Source organism: Carex rostrata, chromosome 21 (assembly GCF_964058835.1).
Source record: "Carex rostrata chromosome 21, lpCarRost1.2, whole genome shotgun sequence".
Lineage (NCBI taxonomy): Eukaryota > Viridiplantae > Streptophyta > Magnoliopsida > Poales > Cyperaceae > Carex > Carex rostrata.
In genome coordinates, this window is record NC_135938.1 from 2915697 (window position 1) to 2930383 (window position 14687).

The 14687-nt window shown below is 33.9% G+C and overlaps 1 protein-coding gene across 1 annotated transcript; it reads left to right on the top strand.

Annotated features, from left to right (window-relative positions):
* The first annotated feature begins 9886 nt into the window (after nucleotides 1-9886).
* Nucleotides 9887-13615, top strand: LOC144573252 (receptor-like protein 6). Its single transcript, XM_078322986.1, has one exon. It carries the CDS (start codon nucleotides 10158-10160, stop codon nucleotides 13488-13490), a length of 3333 nt encoding a protein of 1110 aa, XP_078179112.1. The 5' UTR covers nucleotides 9887-10157; the 3' UTR covers nucleotides 13491-13615.
* The last annotated feature ends 1072 nt before the right edge of the window (nucleotides 13616-14687 follow it).

The following is a 14687-nucleotide window of genomic DNA, read 5'->3' on the forward strand; positions in this document are numbered from 1 at the left end:
AATGGGATTTTTAGAAATTAGGGTTAGGGTTAGGGTTTCGTCAGGTAGGCAGTGATTAAATCTCAGCACGCATACGGTCTATGAACTGGAAATCTTTTTATTCTTGAATTGGTTTTTTTTTTTCTATTAAATCTGTAGTGTTTTAATTGTTAGCTGTTTAATATTTACTTTTTTGTATTAGATATTAACAAGTTCATGTTAATAATTTAATATTATTCTACATTATTTAGCATATATAGTACAAATCATTTGAAATTGAATTGAGGTCTTGGTTATATAACTGGCAACTAATTATTATCATATTTTTGTCATTAAATGGACATTAATATAGACTTTTGCTTGCATGCATGGTTTCATTTGAGATAAGTTTCTTTCCCAATGCTTTCTTCAATTCTTTTCATATCTGTTTAACTAAAAAATAAAAATATGAAAATATAAAAAAAAAATTATATATATATGAAGCTCAAACATTTGGTATTCATTTTACTATTTTAATTTGTTTTGACTGTTGACAGCGTTTTAGTTGCAGCTTCAGCAAAGATGAAAATAAGCTTTTTGCACATATATTTCAGTAAGTGTGGCTTTTTTTATCATTTTCTTAATTTTATTAATGCATTTTAGTTATCTCTTTTTTCTCATTTAATTTCTTTGTCCTTTGACTTCTAATAAAGTATATATATCATAATTCCATCAGATTCATTTGGGATCGCATGGATGTATTATAATTCATGGATAGTTAGGGGAGTGTTTTAATTTTTTTTTTTTTTTTTGTACTTGGAAATGTATCCTCCTATAATATCTTTTACACTAATAATTAAGTTTTCTTGATTTTATCAAAAACTCCTCAATATACATTGACTGAATACTGAGTGTGGGGCTCCATTAATTAATCACTAGCTGCAAGCATTGATTACAGGTTTAACTTCTCTTTGACCCGTTACTTAATCCACAATTTCTTTATTAATAATTACCTTCTTTATATATTTTTGAAGATTTTTACCTCAATTTGAAAGAATATATAGAACATATTATGCCAATCTGGTGAACACAATGGCACTTATGATTTAAATGCTTCATTCCAGTTGACAAGTTTACATATAATCATAGACAACTCTGGAGTACTTGGATGCTTATTTTTGGCTGATACCTTTTTTTCTTAATATATACATATATAGACTATAGTGATGATATAGTTTAATTTGAGATGTTCATGGGATATTTATTTATTTATTTTATTGAAAGGAGTAAATTATATGAATTGAATGCAAAAAAAAAATTATATGAATCTGATGAGATTGTGTGCGTTTACAATTCAACCTCTCCGGGAAAAAAGAAAGAAAGCATTGTATGTTACTTGTTTTATGTTTTGTATATATTTGTGTCTTTTGGGTTAATTTCTGCAGTAGGCATATTGATGATTAATATGGACAATTTTGATTATCATGAATGTGTTTATATTTGCATTCTGATTGAAACGAAAGGTTTCTAATTAATATGTGTTTATTTTTTGAGTAAAGTTTGGAGGTCAAGATATTCAATTTTTTATTATCCATATTGTCCCTTTCGGGTTTCGAACATGTAACTTCTCACACAGAGATTGAGGATTGTCTAATTTGTTACTAGACCAAAAACTGGTTCTCAATATTTATAATACTTATAAATTTAATCTATTCTTCTTGCCATTAGTAATTGTTATTATTTTTAGAAAAGGTAGGTTATTTCTTGTACCCCAGTTACGTTCAACAGAAAACATCAAAGTTATCATTTTCTTTTCTTTTCTTTTGATTGTAACAAATAATGATTGTAACTTCTGTTTTGAAACATTTACCATTCTTTTTAGTGTCACTTCTGACATCACCTACAACAGGTGGCCAGTTTTGGAATGCTTAGCGATATAATTATTGGTGAACCAGATGCAACCATTGCATTAGCAGGTAAAAGAGTGATTGAAGAAGTAATGAAGATCGAAGTACCCGAGGGTGTACAGGAAGCTGAATACTTGGGCTCATTGGATTCAATTGTACCGCGTAATCTTTTCAAAGGTGTTCTTAGTGAATTATTTGCGTTCCACGGTATCTTTCATTTAAATAGAGGAGGTTTATGAAAAAAGAATTGGTATATATTCATTTCTATTCGGTTTATGGAATCATTTTGTTCTATTTTTTATTTTACTCATTTTGGTTTGAACCACGATCAACACAACATAGGTCATTGAAAGGATCTAGCACAACTCACCAAAGCACAAAAGCCAGGATCTTTCAGAAAGTTGATTCATTTTCAAGAGTGCATAACCGCATGGATAAGCTTACACTAACCCGTCAATTTTGGATCCAATTGGGAATTTTCCTTGGGAGGTATCGGAAAGAGATTGAAATGGAATAATATAGATTCATAGGTTCTCGATTGATTCTATCCCATAAGGATAGAATCAATAGAGAAATCGAAATGAAATCAAGAATCCAGGAAAAAAAGAAAAAAAAAAAAAAGTAGAAGATAGAAAGAATTCAAAATGAATAAATTGAAACTCATAATGGATCCTTCTTTCTGGATGAGGGGCAAAGGAATTTCATGCACTTCAAATCCGATTATCATTTTTTTCTTTCTTTATTTTTAAACCTCAGTTATATATGTTATATGGGATACAGAAAAGACCATGCGTGCTTTTTATATTCGCGACGGTACTTTTCGCGAGTGAATACCATCGTAAATGCGTTTTTTCTCTCGCGAAAAGTGCCTACTTTGTTGTTGTAGATGTGTCTGCAAGGATACATATATGATTATTTAATGTTGATATATATATTACTTGGGACACGTACGGACGCAGATATTGATCAGATAAAGGTTCTAATTAAATAGCGATTGTAGTGCTATAGCTTTTAAGATTCGAAAAAACTATAGTGCAGCTATAGCGTAACCATAGCTAATTATTTAGAATCGTTATTAAAAAAGCGGTTAATAGCGTTATAGCTTTTGAGATACGAAAAAGCTATAACACAGCTGTTGTGTGGCTATAACTAGCTATTTAAAATCCTGAATAAAACGTATAGTGATGATTGTGCAGGTGTGTTAGTGTGATTGTATACAGTACCTACGACTCGCATAATCATTAACAATTAATAATTATCACTTATCAGTACCATCAAAATAATAAAAAAAAAGTCTGTATTTGTGTATTTAGAAATCATTTTAACAGAGCATTTATGCTTCATACGTACAGTGCATGAACTATAGAATCATAACAACCCTACATATGGTTTGTGTGCTGTATGAAGCCAAATTTGCTCTGTTAAAATCTTTATTCCATTTTTCATACTCATCATAACTTCTCAGTCTCTCAGACACTAAAATTTTCAAAATAACGCTCGTTTGGCAATTTTGAATATTTTATGACGTTGCAACTGCCGTGCCACATCAGACAGGCAGATTTAATTATATATATATGGAGTAGGGCTAGCTAAGCCAACTTTAATTATAAGTTTTAAAATTTTGATCATATATATTAGGTTATTATATTAAAATGCTCCGGTACACCTTCATCATTTTTTAGATATTATTCTTAAGAATTGAACATATTTTTCTCTGTAGAGAGATGAAGGTTCATTCCACTACGTACACTAAATTTGCAGCTCCAGTTGAACTCGTTTTTTACCTATATTAGCTTTACATATTTGTTGTTTATGAAAATAATGCATTAATATATTTTTTGATATAGAAATGTGGAGTTGTAGTCTATCAACTTTTTATTTAATGTTTGTAAAGAACTTTATATTTGAATTTTGAACCCATAACCTCCTACACATAGGGTGTTATCATTTGTCACTAGATCAAAAGCTAAAATAAATCAATATTATATAGAGGAGGGTTCAAATGCCTCCATTTTTGTACTTTCATTATGCCTTCATTTTTAAAAAATTAAATAACTCAAAGTTTAAAACTTAAACGTCAAAATAAAACCATTAGATGTGATCTATGTTATTTTCTCTTTGTGTCCATAAAAAATATCACATTTTGATTTTGCTTTTATATGAATCAATAATTTGAAAATTCAACGTCTATAAATTATCCACATCAGTATACATTTTTACAAGCTCAAGATGACAATCAAAATAAAGTTGAAATGCATGCCATAATTTTTTACATGTGCATAGATAAAATGATGTAGTTCATATCCAACGGTTTTATTTTGAATTTTAAGATTTAAATTTTAAGTTATTAAGTTTTTAAAAATAGAGGCATGATGGAGGCACAAAAAATGGAGACATTTGAACTCTTCTGACTAGTATTTGGTCTAGTGGCAAATTAAGATACATGATCTCTATATAAGAGGTAATGGGTTCGAAATCCGGATGAGAGAAATTAATATTTTATTATAATAACAAGAATATTAAATAGTTGATTGACCACCAACTTTTACTAAAAAAAAAAAAAAAAAAAAAAATCTAAATCTAAATCGCTGGAATTGAACTTTTAAAAAAGTTGACATGTTCGTAATTGACGCGTTATCTAAATTGGCAGTTGCGCAGTCAAATATTTCTGCAGACCCATACTGATACCTCTGCTTTCTAAAAGCTACGACCAGGCCTCCACATTCCACATTCCATATTCTACTTCTACATTAATTATACATAGTTGATTTTGCTTCTATCCCGTTCGGTCATAAATTTGCATTTCTTTTTAATTTGTGGGTATTATCGAAATTTTCAAGAAAAAGTTCTAACAAATAATCTCCAATTCTGTTTGTGAAATTGAATCTTTGGAAGTTTTTCGACTAATTAAACACCACAAGTTTGTGAATTTCTCCATTAAGTTATATTTAAGACAAGATACAGGCCCATAATTAATTATTGTGGCCCAATACACCAGATACTGTGAGATTCGTGATCTTTCAATAAGAAGCAAACGGAGATCGATTTTTGGGCCTTGTTCAATGCAATTCTCCAAACGGATCTTCTTTTTTTGGATAAAATCCAAACAGAAAAATCAAACTGCGTTCTATCAGCCCGTATCCGTGTCAGATACTCAGATATGTATCATATCGGTATCCCAAAGAGTACGTATCCTCTGCGGAGTTTTCCGTGCGGAGCTTTCAATCTGATCCGTTTATTTTGGATTGGACGGATCAGATCAGATCTTGCCCGAATTTTTTAAAAAAAAAAAAATCTCAGATATCTCAAAAATTCTCCACACGGAAAAACTCCGCAGAGGATACGCTTCCCAAAGAGTCTGCATCGTCTGCATTAAATTAAAAATAGTATCTTTTGAGTTAATGCATATTGGCCGTTCGATTATAAACAGAGTCCATTCGGTTTCCGCTGAAAATATAAGGGGTCTTTAATACTAGTGTAGATTTAATTTGTGCGAATTTTGAAACTAATCGGACGGTCCAGATACATTGACTCAAAAGATTCTTTTTTGAGTTAATGTAGAGGATACGAATTCATTGCGAAGTCCGTATCCTTTTGAAAATTGCCGTATTTCTGTATCCGATACTATACTCGTACACATATCCATACAGCATAGATTGAAAGTATGAAGTTAATATGTGATGAGTCCAATAAAGTTGAAGAAATTAAACCAGCACATCATGGAAGCAAAGTTGTTGGTGTCTGTGTCAGTCCAACTAATATGCATCGCATGAATCGCTGTCGAAATAAATCAGATTTTAGCTTTAATTAGAGGATCTAATGAAGATTAAAATTAAAATATTTCATTCCTATTTTTTTTTTATTTAAGAAAATTTCCCTCCACTAAATAATCTTCCTAGGTTAGTCAAAATTATGAGGCCTTGTTCGGCGGGCTCAAAGGAATGGGAATAGAAATGGCTATAAAAATTTTAAACTGAATTTTACTGTTCATGCGGAGAAAAAAAAATTCCGTCAGACTAAATTTTTGTTTTTCCACGTGAACAGTAAAATTTGGAGCTGCTGCCGAACAAGTCCTGAGTATGAAACTATGAATAATTGACTTTATTAGTGTAACTTGTCGGATACTCGGGTCATGTGTGGCACTGCTGGTATTAGCTTCTGTATATTGTACCAGTATAGCCTCTTGTGTTGCTATTGTAGTGACAAATGAATTATTTGGGTTCAGTTCGACGAGGTCAAAAATTTGTGATTCGAAAATGATTTGAAATTATCTGAACCAAAGATCTCAGTCCTGCAAGTGAGCAAAAAGAAAAAAAAATATGTTTTGAGAAAAGTTCTGGAAAAATTCGCGAATAATTCAGAAAATTCAGAAAAAATTCGTTAAATTCGCAACTTTAATTCGGTCAACCGAATAATTCGACGTTCAGTTCACGTCACAAAAAAAACGAATTATTCGGATTTAATTCACAAATCGTGTTATCGTTACTATAGTTGCTATCTCCTCAAGATCTAAATACATATGCCAGCCAGCGCTTATCAAACCCTAAATCAGTAAATTCACATCAAGTGAAGTGTGAAGATTAGTCTTTAATGCGCACTACAATTAAAGTGGGATACCACCTAATTAAGATGTATATCTGTCCCCTTCTCATCTTCAAGTCTACATTCCAATAAATTGATTAATTGGTCAATAATAGCGTCGACATGAAGGTTGATACTGACTCTTTGTCGGGAGAAATTTGCGTGAGACGTCCATAGGATTCATAGGATTCAAAGTTCCATAGATTCTTATACCGTTTGATCAGCTTTAAAATTCGCACATGTTAGATAATTTTTGGAGACGGACATATATAAATATTAAAGTCGCACAGATTTTTGAATGAATCGAACGACAGATAAATTAATCAAATTCAAATTTGAGTCCGATAAAATTTGGAATCCGCATCACCTTAAGCACCTGAGGTGCAAGTGGTAAATCTGGACCGTTCATTTCACTTGACACGAATCTCAAAGCAGACCCCCTACCACCTCAACATGCATCGGATTGAGTTTGATGTGAATGAAATTGATATGGACCCGTCCATTGTTTTCAATTGCACCTCTGGTACGGATATGGAGACTAAAATTTAGACGCAACTCGTTCCCCTCATTATCTTCATGATCTTATGTGCCATCGAGGCATAAAGTGGCTTGATTATTATTATTATTGAGAAATTTATATAAATTGAGGTCAGAGTCTTCAAATCAATTTAATGAATAACTTAACATCAGTACTAAAGGATGGGAATGGGATTGATTTTGATATGCTGCCTTTTTTGGTGCCAGCAAAACAGACTATTGCAATTTTAATAGTAAAAACAAAAAAACAAATGATAGTACAACACTATTTGAATTTGAATAGTGCATGAATAATGTTATTTGGTTGGCAGTCTCTGTTAAGAGTTCTTAAAAAAAATAATAATAATAATGTCATTTTGCTTATCCATCATCAACAGAAATATCCACACATTTTATTATGCTTATCCATCATCAACATAAATATCCACACATTTTATTATGCTTATCCATCATCAACATAAATATCCACACATTTTATTCTGCTTAACCCTCAAAATTTTATATAGTCCATCCATTATTCATGTCTTTTATGTCTCATGTGTTTCACATTTTTATGACCAAAAATTTTAAAATTATCTGTCCAAAAAATAATAACCTAAAAGACCACTAAAATAAATAAATAAATTATATTTAGCATGCCCGTCATTTGAAATGGCAAATGGCGGACAGCTAATTAAAAATCCAATATCAAGCATTTTTTTTTTTGATAAATGGGTTCGCAACCTTAAATGACAGATATGCTAAATTTGAAATTCTTAGAATTAAGTAATTTTTTTTTAAAAGGAACATATTTAAAAGTTTAAAAAAAAAGAAAAGGTTCTTGTTCATTATCTTTTGTCCACCGTCTGTCCACTACGTTATCCAGTTTCCACTTTCTAACGGTCTGTCTACTCGTATTTAAAAATGTTGTCCGACGGAACCTTCTGAATTTCATTTCTCAAATTTCCAATACGATAAGATTTCCTTTTATGAATTTCTCTCTCTCTTTCTTTTCTTCTTGCTCGCCGTCTCCAGTTCGGCCACTTGGACCGGTGTAGATGCGAGGCCTGTCAAGTTCATCGGTGCAGATGTTGTTCTCCTCTCCTCAACCCCTTCCCTCCAATGACCTCTCCTTTGGCGGTCTCCTCTTCGACGGGTTCTTGATCGTGCAGATCTGAATAGCCTCCTCTCCTACAATTCATTTTTCAACGGCAAGACCACTACTCGTCGCTCGTCGGTGGCACTACTCGTCGCTCGCTGGCACCACTACTCATCGGCGCTTTATTCTCTCCGACGGACTTCTCCAACATCTTTCTTAGATTCTAATAGAGAGAGACGATCTAAGAGAGGCGATCTCAAGGAGCGATCTGGTGGAGAGAGATGAGAGCGAGGCGATCTGGAGAAGAGATATGAGAGTGAAGCGATCTGGAGCATAATCAGGTTGTTTTATAGTATTCATCTTGTAGTTTTACAATATGCATCTTGTAGTTTTACAGTATTCAAATCAACTTGTTTATTTTACAGTTGAACAGATGGTGTTGAACTGATGTGTTTTGTTGAGCAATTATGTTACAGTTTGGAATTGTTATATTTGTAGTGAAGATGTGTCAGTTTACAGTATTGAGCTATTGTTGTTTTTAGTTTTTGTGTTTTTATTCTGAATGTTCTGGATTTATAGTTTAGATATAACAATTTTACAGTTTTGATTTTTGTTTTCAAAATTTTGATTGACTATTTTACGGTATTGAAAATTCATATTTTTTAAATACAATTTAATCGTTTTCATCTGTTATTTTTATAATTTGATAAATTTATAGTTTTTACCTTTTGTTTTCACAGTTTAACTTGATAATTTTACAGTATTGAAATTTTTATTTTTTAACATTTTATTTTATCGTTTTCATATGCTAATTTTATAATTTGGTAAATATATAGTTTTTGTCTTTTGTTTTTACAGTTTAACTTGATAATTTTACAGTATTCATTATTTTGCCTTTTTATCACGTTTTTTGTCAAAATAATTGCTAATAACTAATATTAATTTACCAATAACTTTCTATAACTGTAGATTCCGAAAGTACAGTTTGAAAGTACATTTTTTTGTCATGTTGTGGAAGTTAAAATATGTTTCTAACTATCATGGGACCACTTCAAATAGTTGCTGGATGTTTTGTGATTAACTGATATATTTTATAATTTGATATAATTATACAGCATGTAGAAGTAGTTTTACAGTATTCGTTCAAGTTAAATCTGTAGACAAATTATGAACAAAAGTTTGTAGACAATTATACACTTCCTTCAGAAAAAAAATGTAAGAAGTAATACGGAGCAAATTAAATCTCGTTAACCAAACATGACCAAAAGTGTAAAGTCTTTACATTCGGCCGTGTCAAAATGTTACCAAAAGTCTTGGTGCATTAATATTTGGTACGTTTTAAAATTACAAAGCCTTGAATTTATTTTGTTTACGGTCTGGATCACGTCAGTAACACCTGATAATTCCATAATCCCCCTTGGCCCTTCTTCAGTCTTCAGTCTTCGCTCTACAGTCTGGCATCTGGCTCCATTATCCCTTCAGCCCGTCGCCTTGCTCCATTTTTTTCTTCATCACTGTAGCTCTTAGTTATTTAGTCTTTCGTCGTTTCGTTTTGTCTACGAATTGAGAACCTTTTAGTTCAAAACATCCATAAGCTCCTTCAATCTTTGGCGCTCTGCTGTTGTCATCACTGATGGTAGGAGAAGCTCCAATCCATACGACAACTGTTCATTTGAATTATTGCCAATTTGCCATACCAAATCTCTCTCCAAAAAAGTCTTTACATTATAACATAAGGGGGACATGTGGCCAAAAGTCTCCCCATCATTTCTTTTTTTTGATTGAATTAAGTTCTTCTCCCCATCATTTCTACTGTCACGAACTCTTTTCCCGTACACTTCCAAAGACCAGGCCAAAGCCGCCAAACGCGCTTTGTTTATATTTTTAACTTTTTTCCTATTCCTTGAATTCCTTCTCACTCTTCCCTCTCTACTTATTTTCTTCGTTTCTAGAAAGAAAGAAAGAAAGAAAGAAAGAAAGAAAGAAAGCTAAAGCAACCTCGCTTTGTTTGGCGCCGCACCACCACCGCCTCCTATGGCCACTTTCTTCTCCTCTAAATCCAACTGCATCCCACTTCTCCTCTCCATTAACCCACAATGATGGCCCTCCATCTATCTCTTCCCTTAACCCTTCTCATCTTCTTCTCCTTCTCGAATGAATTTGCCTCTTTAGCACAAAGGCAATGCCTTCCTGACCAGAGACAAGCATTGCTCCAGCTCAAAAATGGATTCAGTACATCAAAGCTCAAGTCTTGGAATTCGACAGATGATTGCTGCACATGGGAAGGCGTCACATGCGATGCATCCTCCGGCCTAGTCACCGCACTGGAGCTGAGCAACCTGTCTATTTCAGGTCGGATCGACCCGGCCTTCTTCAATCTCACTTCACTTAAGAATCTCAGCCTCGCCTACAACCGGTTCAACAATGTTGCCCTTCCAGAGACCGGGTTCGAGCGGCTCTCTAATCTGATTCATCTCAATTTATCCAATTCTGGTTTTGTTGGTCAAATTCCAACTGGTATATCTCAGCTTAAAAATCTTGTACTGCTCGACATTTCAACCTTTTTCCTTAATGTAGGATCCACTTCTCTGTATTTCAGAGAGCCAAGCATCAAAACCTTACTAGGCAATCTTACAAAACTCCAAGTTCTTTACCTGGATGGGGTTAACATTTCATCAAATGGGTCAGAGTGGGGTCGGGCAGTATCTCAGTTAGGCTCCACACTTCGAAGCCTGAGCATGTCAGGTTGTTCTTTGATGGGTCCTTTTGACCAGTCTCTCAGCCAGTTGAGTCAAATTTCATACCTAAGACTAGATGATAATAACTTGAGTTCTCCCGTGCCAGAATTCTTTGGAAATTTCTCATATTTATCGGTTCTCAAGTTAAGTTTATGTTCGATTAATGGAGAATTCCCAAAGAGAATATTACAGCTGAAAAATCTAAAAGAGATTGATTTGTCAGAAAACCCAATGCTGTCAGGTCAATTGCCAGAGTTTCAAAAGGATAGCTCTTTACAAAAGTTGATCCTTTCAACCACAAACTTCTCTGGTCAAATACCAGATTCGATCGGCAACCTTCAAAATCTGTCAACCTTCTTGATTTATAACTGTAGCTTCCATGGAGAAATCACCACTAATTTGCAAAAGCTTGCAGGGCTCTCTCATTTAGACATTTCAGGGAACAGGTTCACTGGTGAGATACCTAAATTTCACAATTGGCTAAGAATTTCAGAATATGTGTTGAATAATAATAATTTTAATGGATCAATACCAGATAGCAGTAGTTATGCTGGTCTAGGTTATCTTTCAAAAATTGATTTGAGGAACAATTCCCTCTCTGGCACAATACCGATATCTTTGTTCTCTCTCCCTTCTCTTCAAAGCTTGGTTCTCTCACAAAATCAATTATCAGGGAATCTCCCAGAGTTCTCTAAAGGGTCACCTGTTTTACAAACTATTGATATAAGTTCAAACAACCTTCAAGGACCATTACCAAGTTCCATTTTCAAGCTCTCTCAGCTAAATGTGTTAAACCTAGCATCGAACAACTTCACTGGTATGCTATATTTGGATTCTCTCTGGTACCTGAAGAATCTCACTAGTATTGATCTGTCCAACAATATGCTCTCAGTGACTGACGGTGTCATTGGTAACATATCTTGGTATACCTCATTTCCCAACATCAATACGCTAAAGCTGGTATCCTGCAATCTGACAAAGTTCCCTTCTTTTATGAGGTACCAGTCTGGGATAAGCAATTTAGACCTTTCAAATAACAAAATTGGTGGTACTATACCCAACTGGGTACAGAAAACTGGCAATCAAACTTATCTTGCTTTCAATCTCTCTCATAATCATTTTACTGGGTTAGAAGCCGATACCCTTTTTCTCACTCTAGAAACTTTAGCAATTCTTGATCTCCATTCTAACAAGCTTAACGGAACAGTACCACTTCCTCCTCCAAGCATCATAGTATTTGATTTGTCTCAAAACCTTTTCTCTCTTCTCCCTCCTAATTTGACCTCTTACCTGGGGTACACATTGTACCTTTCTCTCTCCAACAATAAGCTAACAGGGTCCATACCTGGTTCAATTTGCAATGCAAGCTATCTGCAAGTGCTGGATCTTTCTTACAACAACTTCATGGGTGAGTTACCACACTGCCTTCTAGAAAATACCAGCACTCTAGCAGTACTTAACCTGAAAAATAACAAATTGACTGGTTCATTTCCTCAAGCTATAAGTGAACATTGCGGATTTAGAACTATAAATCTAAATGGGAATCATTTAAATGGAACACTGCCTCAGTCTCTGATGAATTGCGCTTCTCTAGAGGTTTTAGACCTTGGAAATAATGAAATAGATGGTGTATTTCCCTACTGGCTTGGGGAGCTCAAAGACTTGAAAGTTCTTGTCTTGAGATCAAATAAATTTTATGGGCCAGTTTCAAAACCAAGATCACAATCAGGAACAAATGATTCTGCTGCCTTTTCAATGTTGCAAATTCTCGATCTCTCTTCGAATTATTTCAATGGGACTTTGCCAAAGGAATGCTTCCAAACCTTGAATTCGATGATGGCTAATTCGAAAAACAGTACCAGTCTGACAGTTGGTTTCATGTACTTGGAGTTTGGAAGCTATTACCAAAACTCAGTGACAGTTACTTTCAAGGGCTTGGAGATAACTTTTGTTAGCACACTTGCGATATTCACCTCCCTCGATTTTTCAAGAAATGGTTTTGGAGGCAATATACCACAAGAAATTGGAGAACTCAAGATGCTTGATTTGCTTAACATGTCTCATAACACACTTACCGGGACAATACCTCCTCAAATAGGTGACTTGAAGCAGCTTGAGTCACTTGATCTAAGTTCCAATGAACTCACTGGTAACATACCTGAAGAGCTTACCTTGCTCACCTTCCTCTCTTCTCTGAATCTCTCTCACAACAATTTGGTGGGGAAAATACCGCAGAACCGTCAGTTTCAAACATTTTCAAACAGTTCTTACCTGTACAACCCCGGTCTGTGCGGTGATCCTTTGACAGTACAATGCGTGGTCCCTCCGTCAGAGTTTCCAGCTTCAAGTACCAAATCCTCAATCAATCTCAACTGGCAGTACATTTTTAGCGGACTAGGGTTTGGTGCCGGTTTTGCTGTTGTTCTTGTGCCTTTAACGGTATGGAGTGACTGGAGAGAGCAGTTCAACATGTGTGTGGATTGTTTGATTCAAGCTGTTCTACCGTTGTGGATTTGCAGTAGTTGTATCTATAAACGGGTTGGATCAGAGGAGGAAGAGAATGGACCTGTTAAATTGGATGAAGTGGATGAGGATGAAGAGACACCGAAATTTTGTTTATTTTGTACCAAATTAGAGATTATTAGAGAAAAGGTAATTATATATCATCAAGAGTGCTCTTGTCATGTTTAGACTTTGTTTAGTCTTGAGATATTCTGTACATAGTATATAGTGGGGAATAATAGAATGTTTTGTCAATTTGTAAGTGAAATGTCCTCTAGGTTGATTTCATGAATAGTACCTTAAAATTTACTTTGCACAGAAGTTCTTATACCATAGTTCACAAACTGAGGGTTCAAGTTTGTATCTGTTGTCTTAACTGGCTCACTTGACTTTAGATTATTTTTTATTCCCTGGTAAATTTTGTTTATTTTATTAAACTTTTATGAGCTTGTTTTTTAATTTGTTGACATAAAAAATACAAGTATAATTAGGTATTTTAAATATCAGGTTCGGTCTTCTTTTCATGGTTTTTGTACTCGTATGTAAATTGGCATTGCATGCATTATGTTTGAATATGGAAACCAACCTGACTGATATTATTTTTCGGGAGCAAATAATTCCTGAGCTCCTTGTTTCTTTCCTTCAATGAGTAGGAAGCTGATATGATCAGCATGCTTTGTGCATCAATTCTATCAAGTCAGAGGTTTCATTATTATTTCTTATCTCAACAATTGAGCTTGTTTCTTATTTTCGTATTCAATGCAACATTTTTCTTTATTTTATATTAATCTTGGCCGCAGTTTTAATGGAGTTAACACAGTATTCTCATGATCCCATTCTAATTAAAAAGGAAGATTTTGCAAAATTATTATACTATTTTCTTTCTTCCTTTTAGTATTTTTTTTCTCAAATTGGTTATTTTATTTCCTTTCTCTCATTCTATATAACTTGATTGAAAATTTGGAAGAATAGAGTTAGGTCTGTCATCTCATATCTACTCTGTACTGGTTAATGGATAGTAAATATCATCATCACAATCCATTCAATACATTGTAAAATGATGAAGACCAGTCTTCTTTAATAGTTCCAATTTTTATTTTGTAAAAAGAGTTAAATCTACTAAATCTATTGATTTTGTATACTATTCTGTTATATTTCTAAATAAATGATCTGTGGTACCGGTGGTACCAGGGCAGACAATGGTACCGCTGGTACAATTTGTGGTACAGAAATGGATGCAACAGGAACATCACAGACAAGTATCAGCATTGACGATGGTACTGCTCAAGCCAATTGAAATGCTGGTAACGCTGGTACGGTTTCTGGTAAGCAACCCTGGATGAACAACAAGAGAGGCAACAGTATTGTGCTGCTGAGCCAAGCAAT

What these genes read in the sequence shown, in the direction of transcription:
- LOC144573252 (XM_078322986.1), top strand. Translation starts at nt 10,158, where the DNA reads ATGATGGCCCTCCATCTATCTCTTCCCTTAACCCTTCTCATCTTCTTC.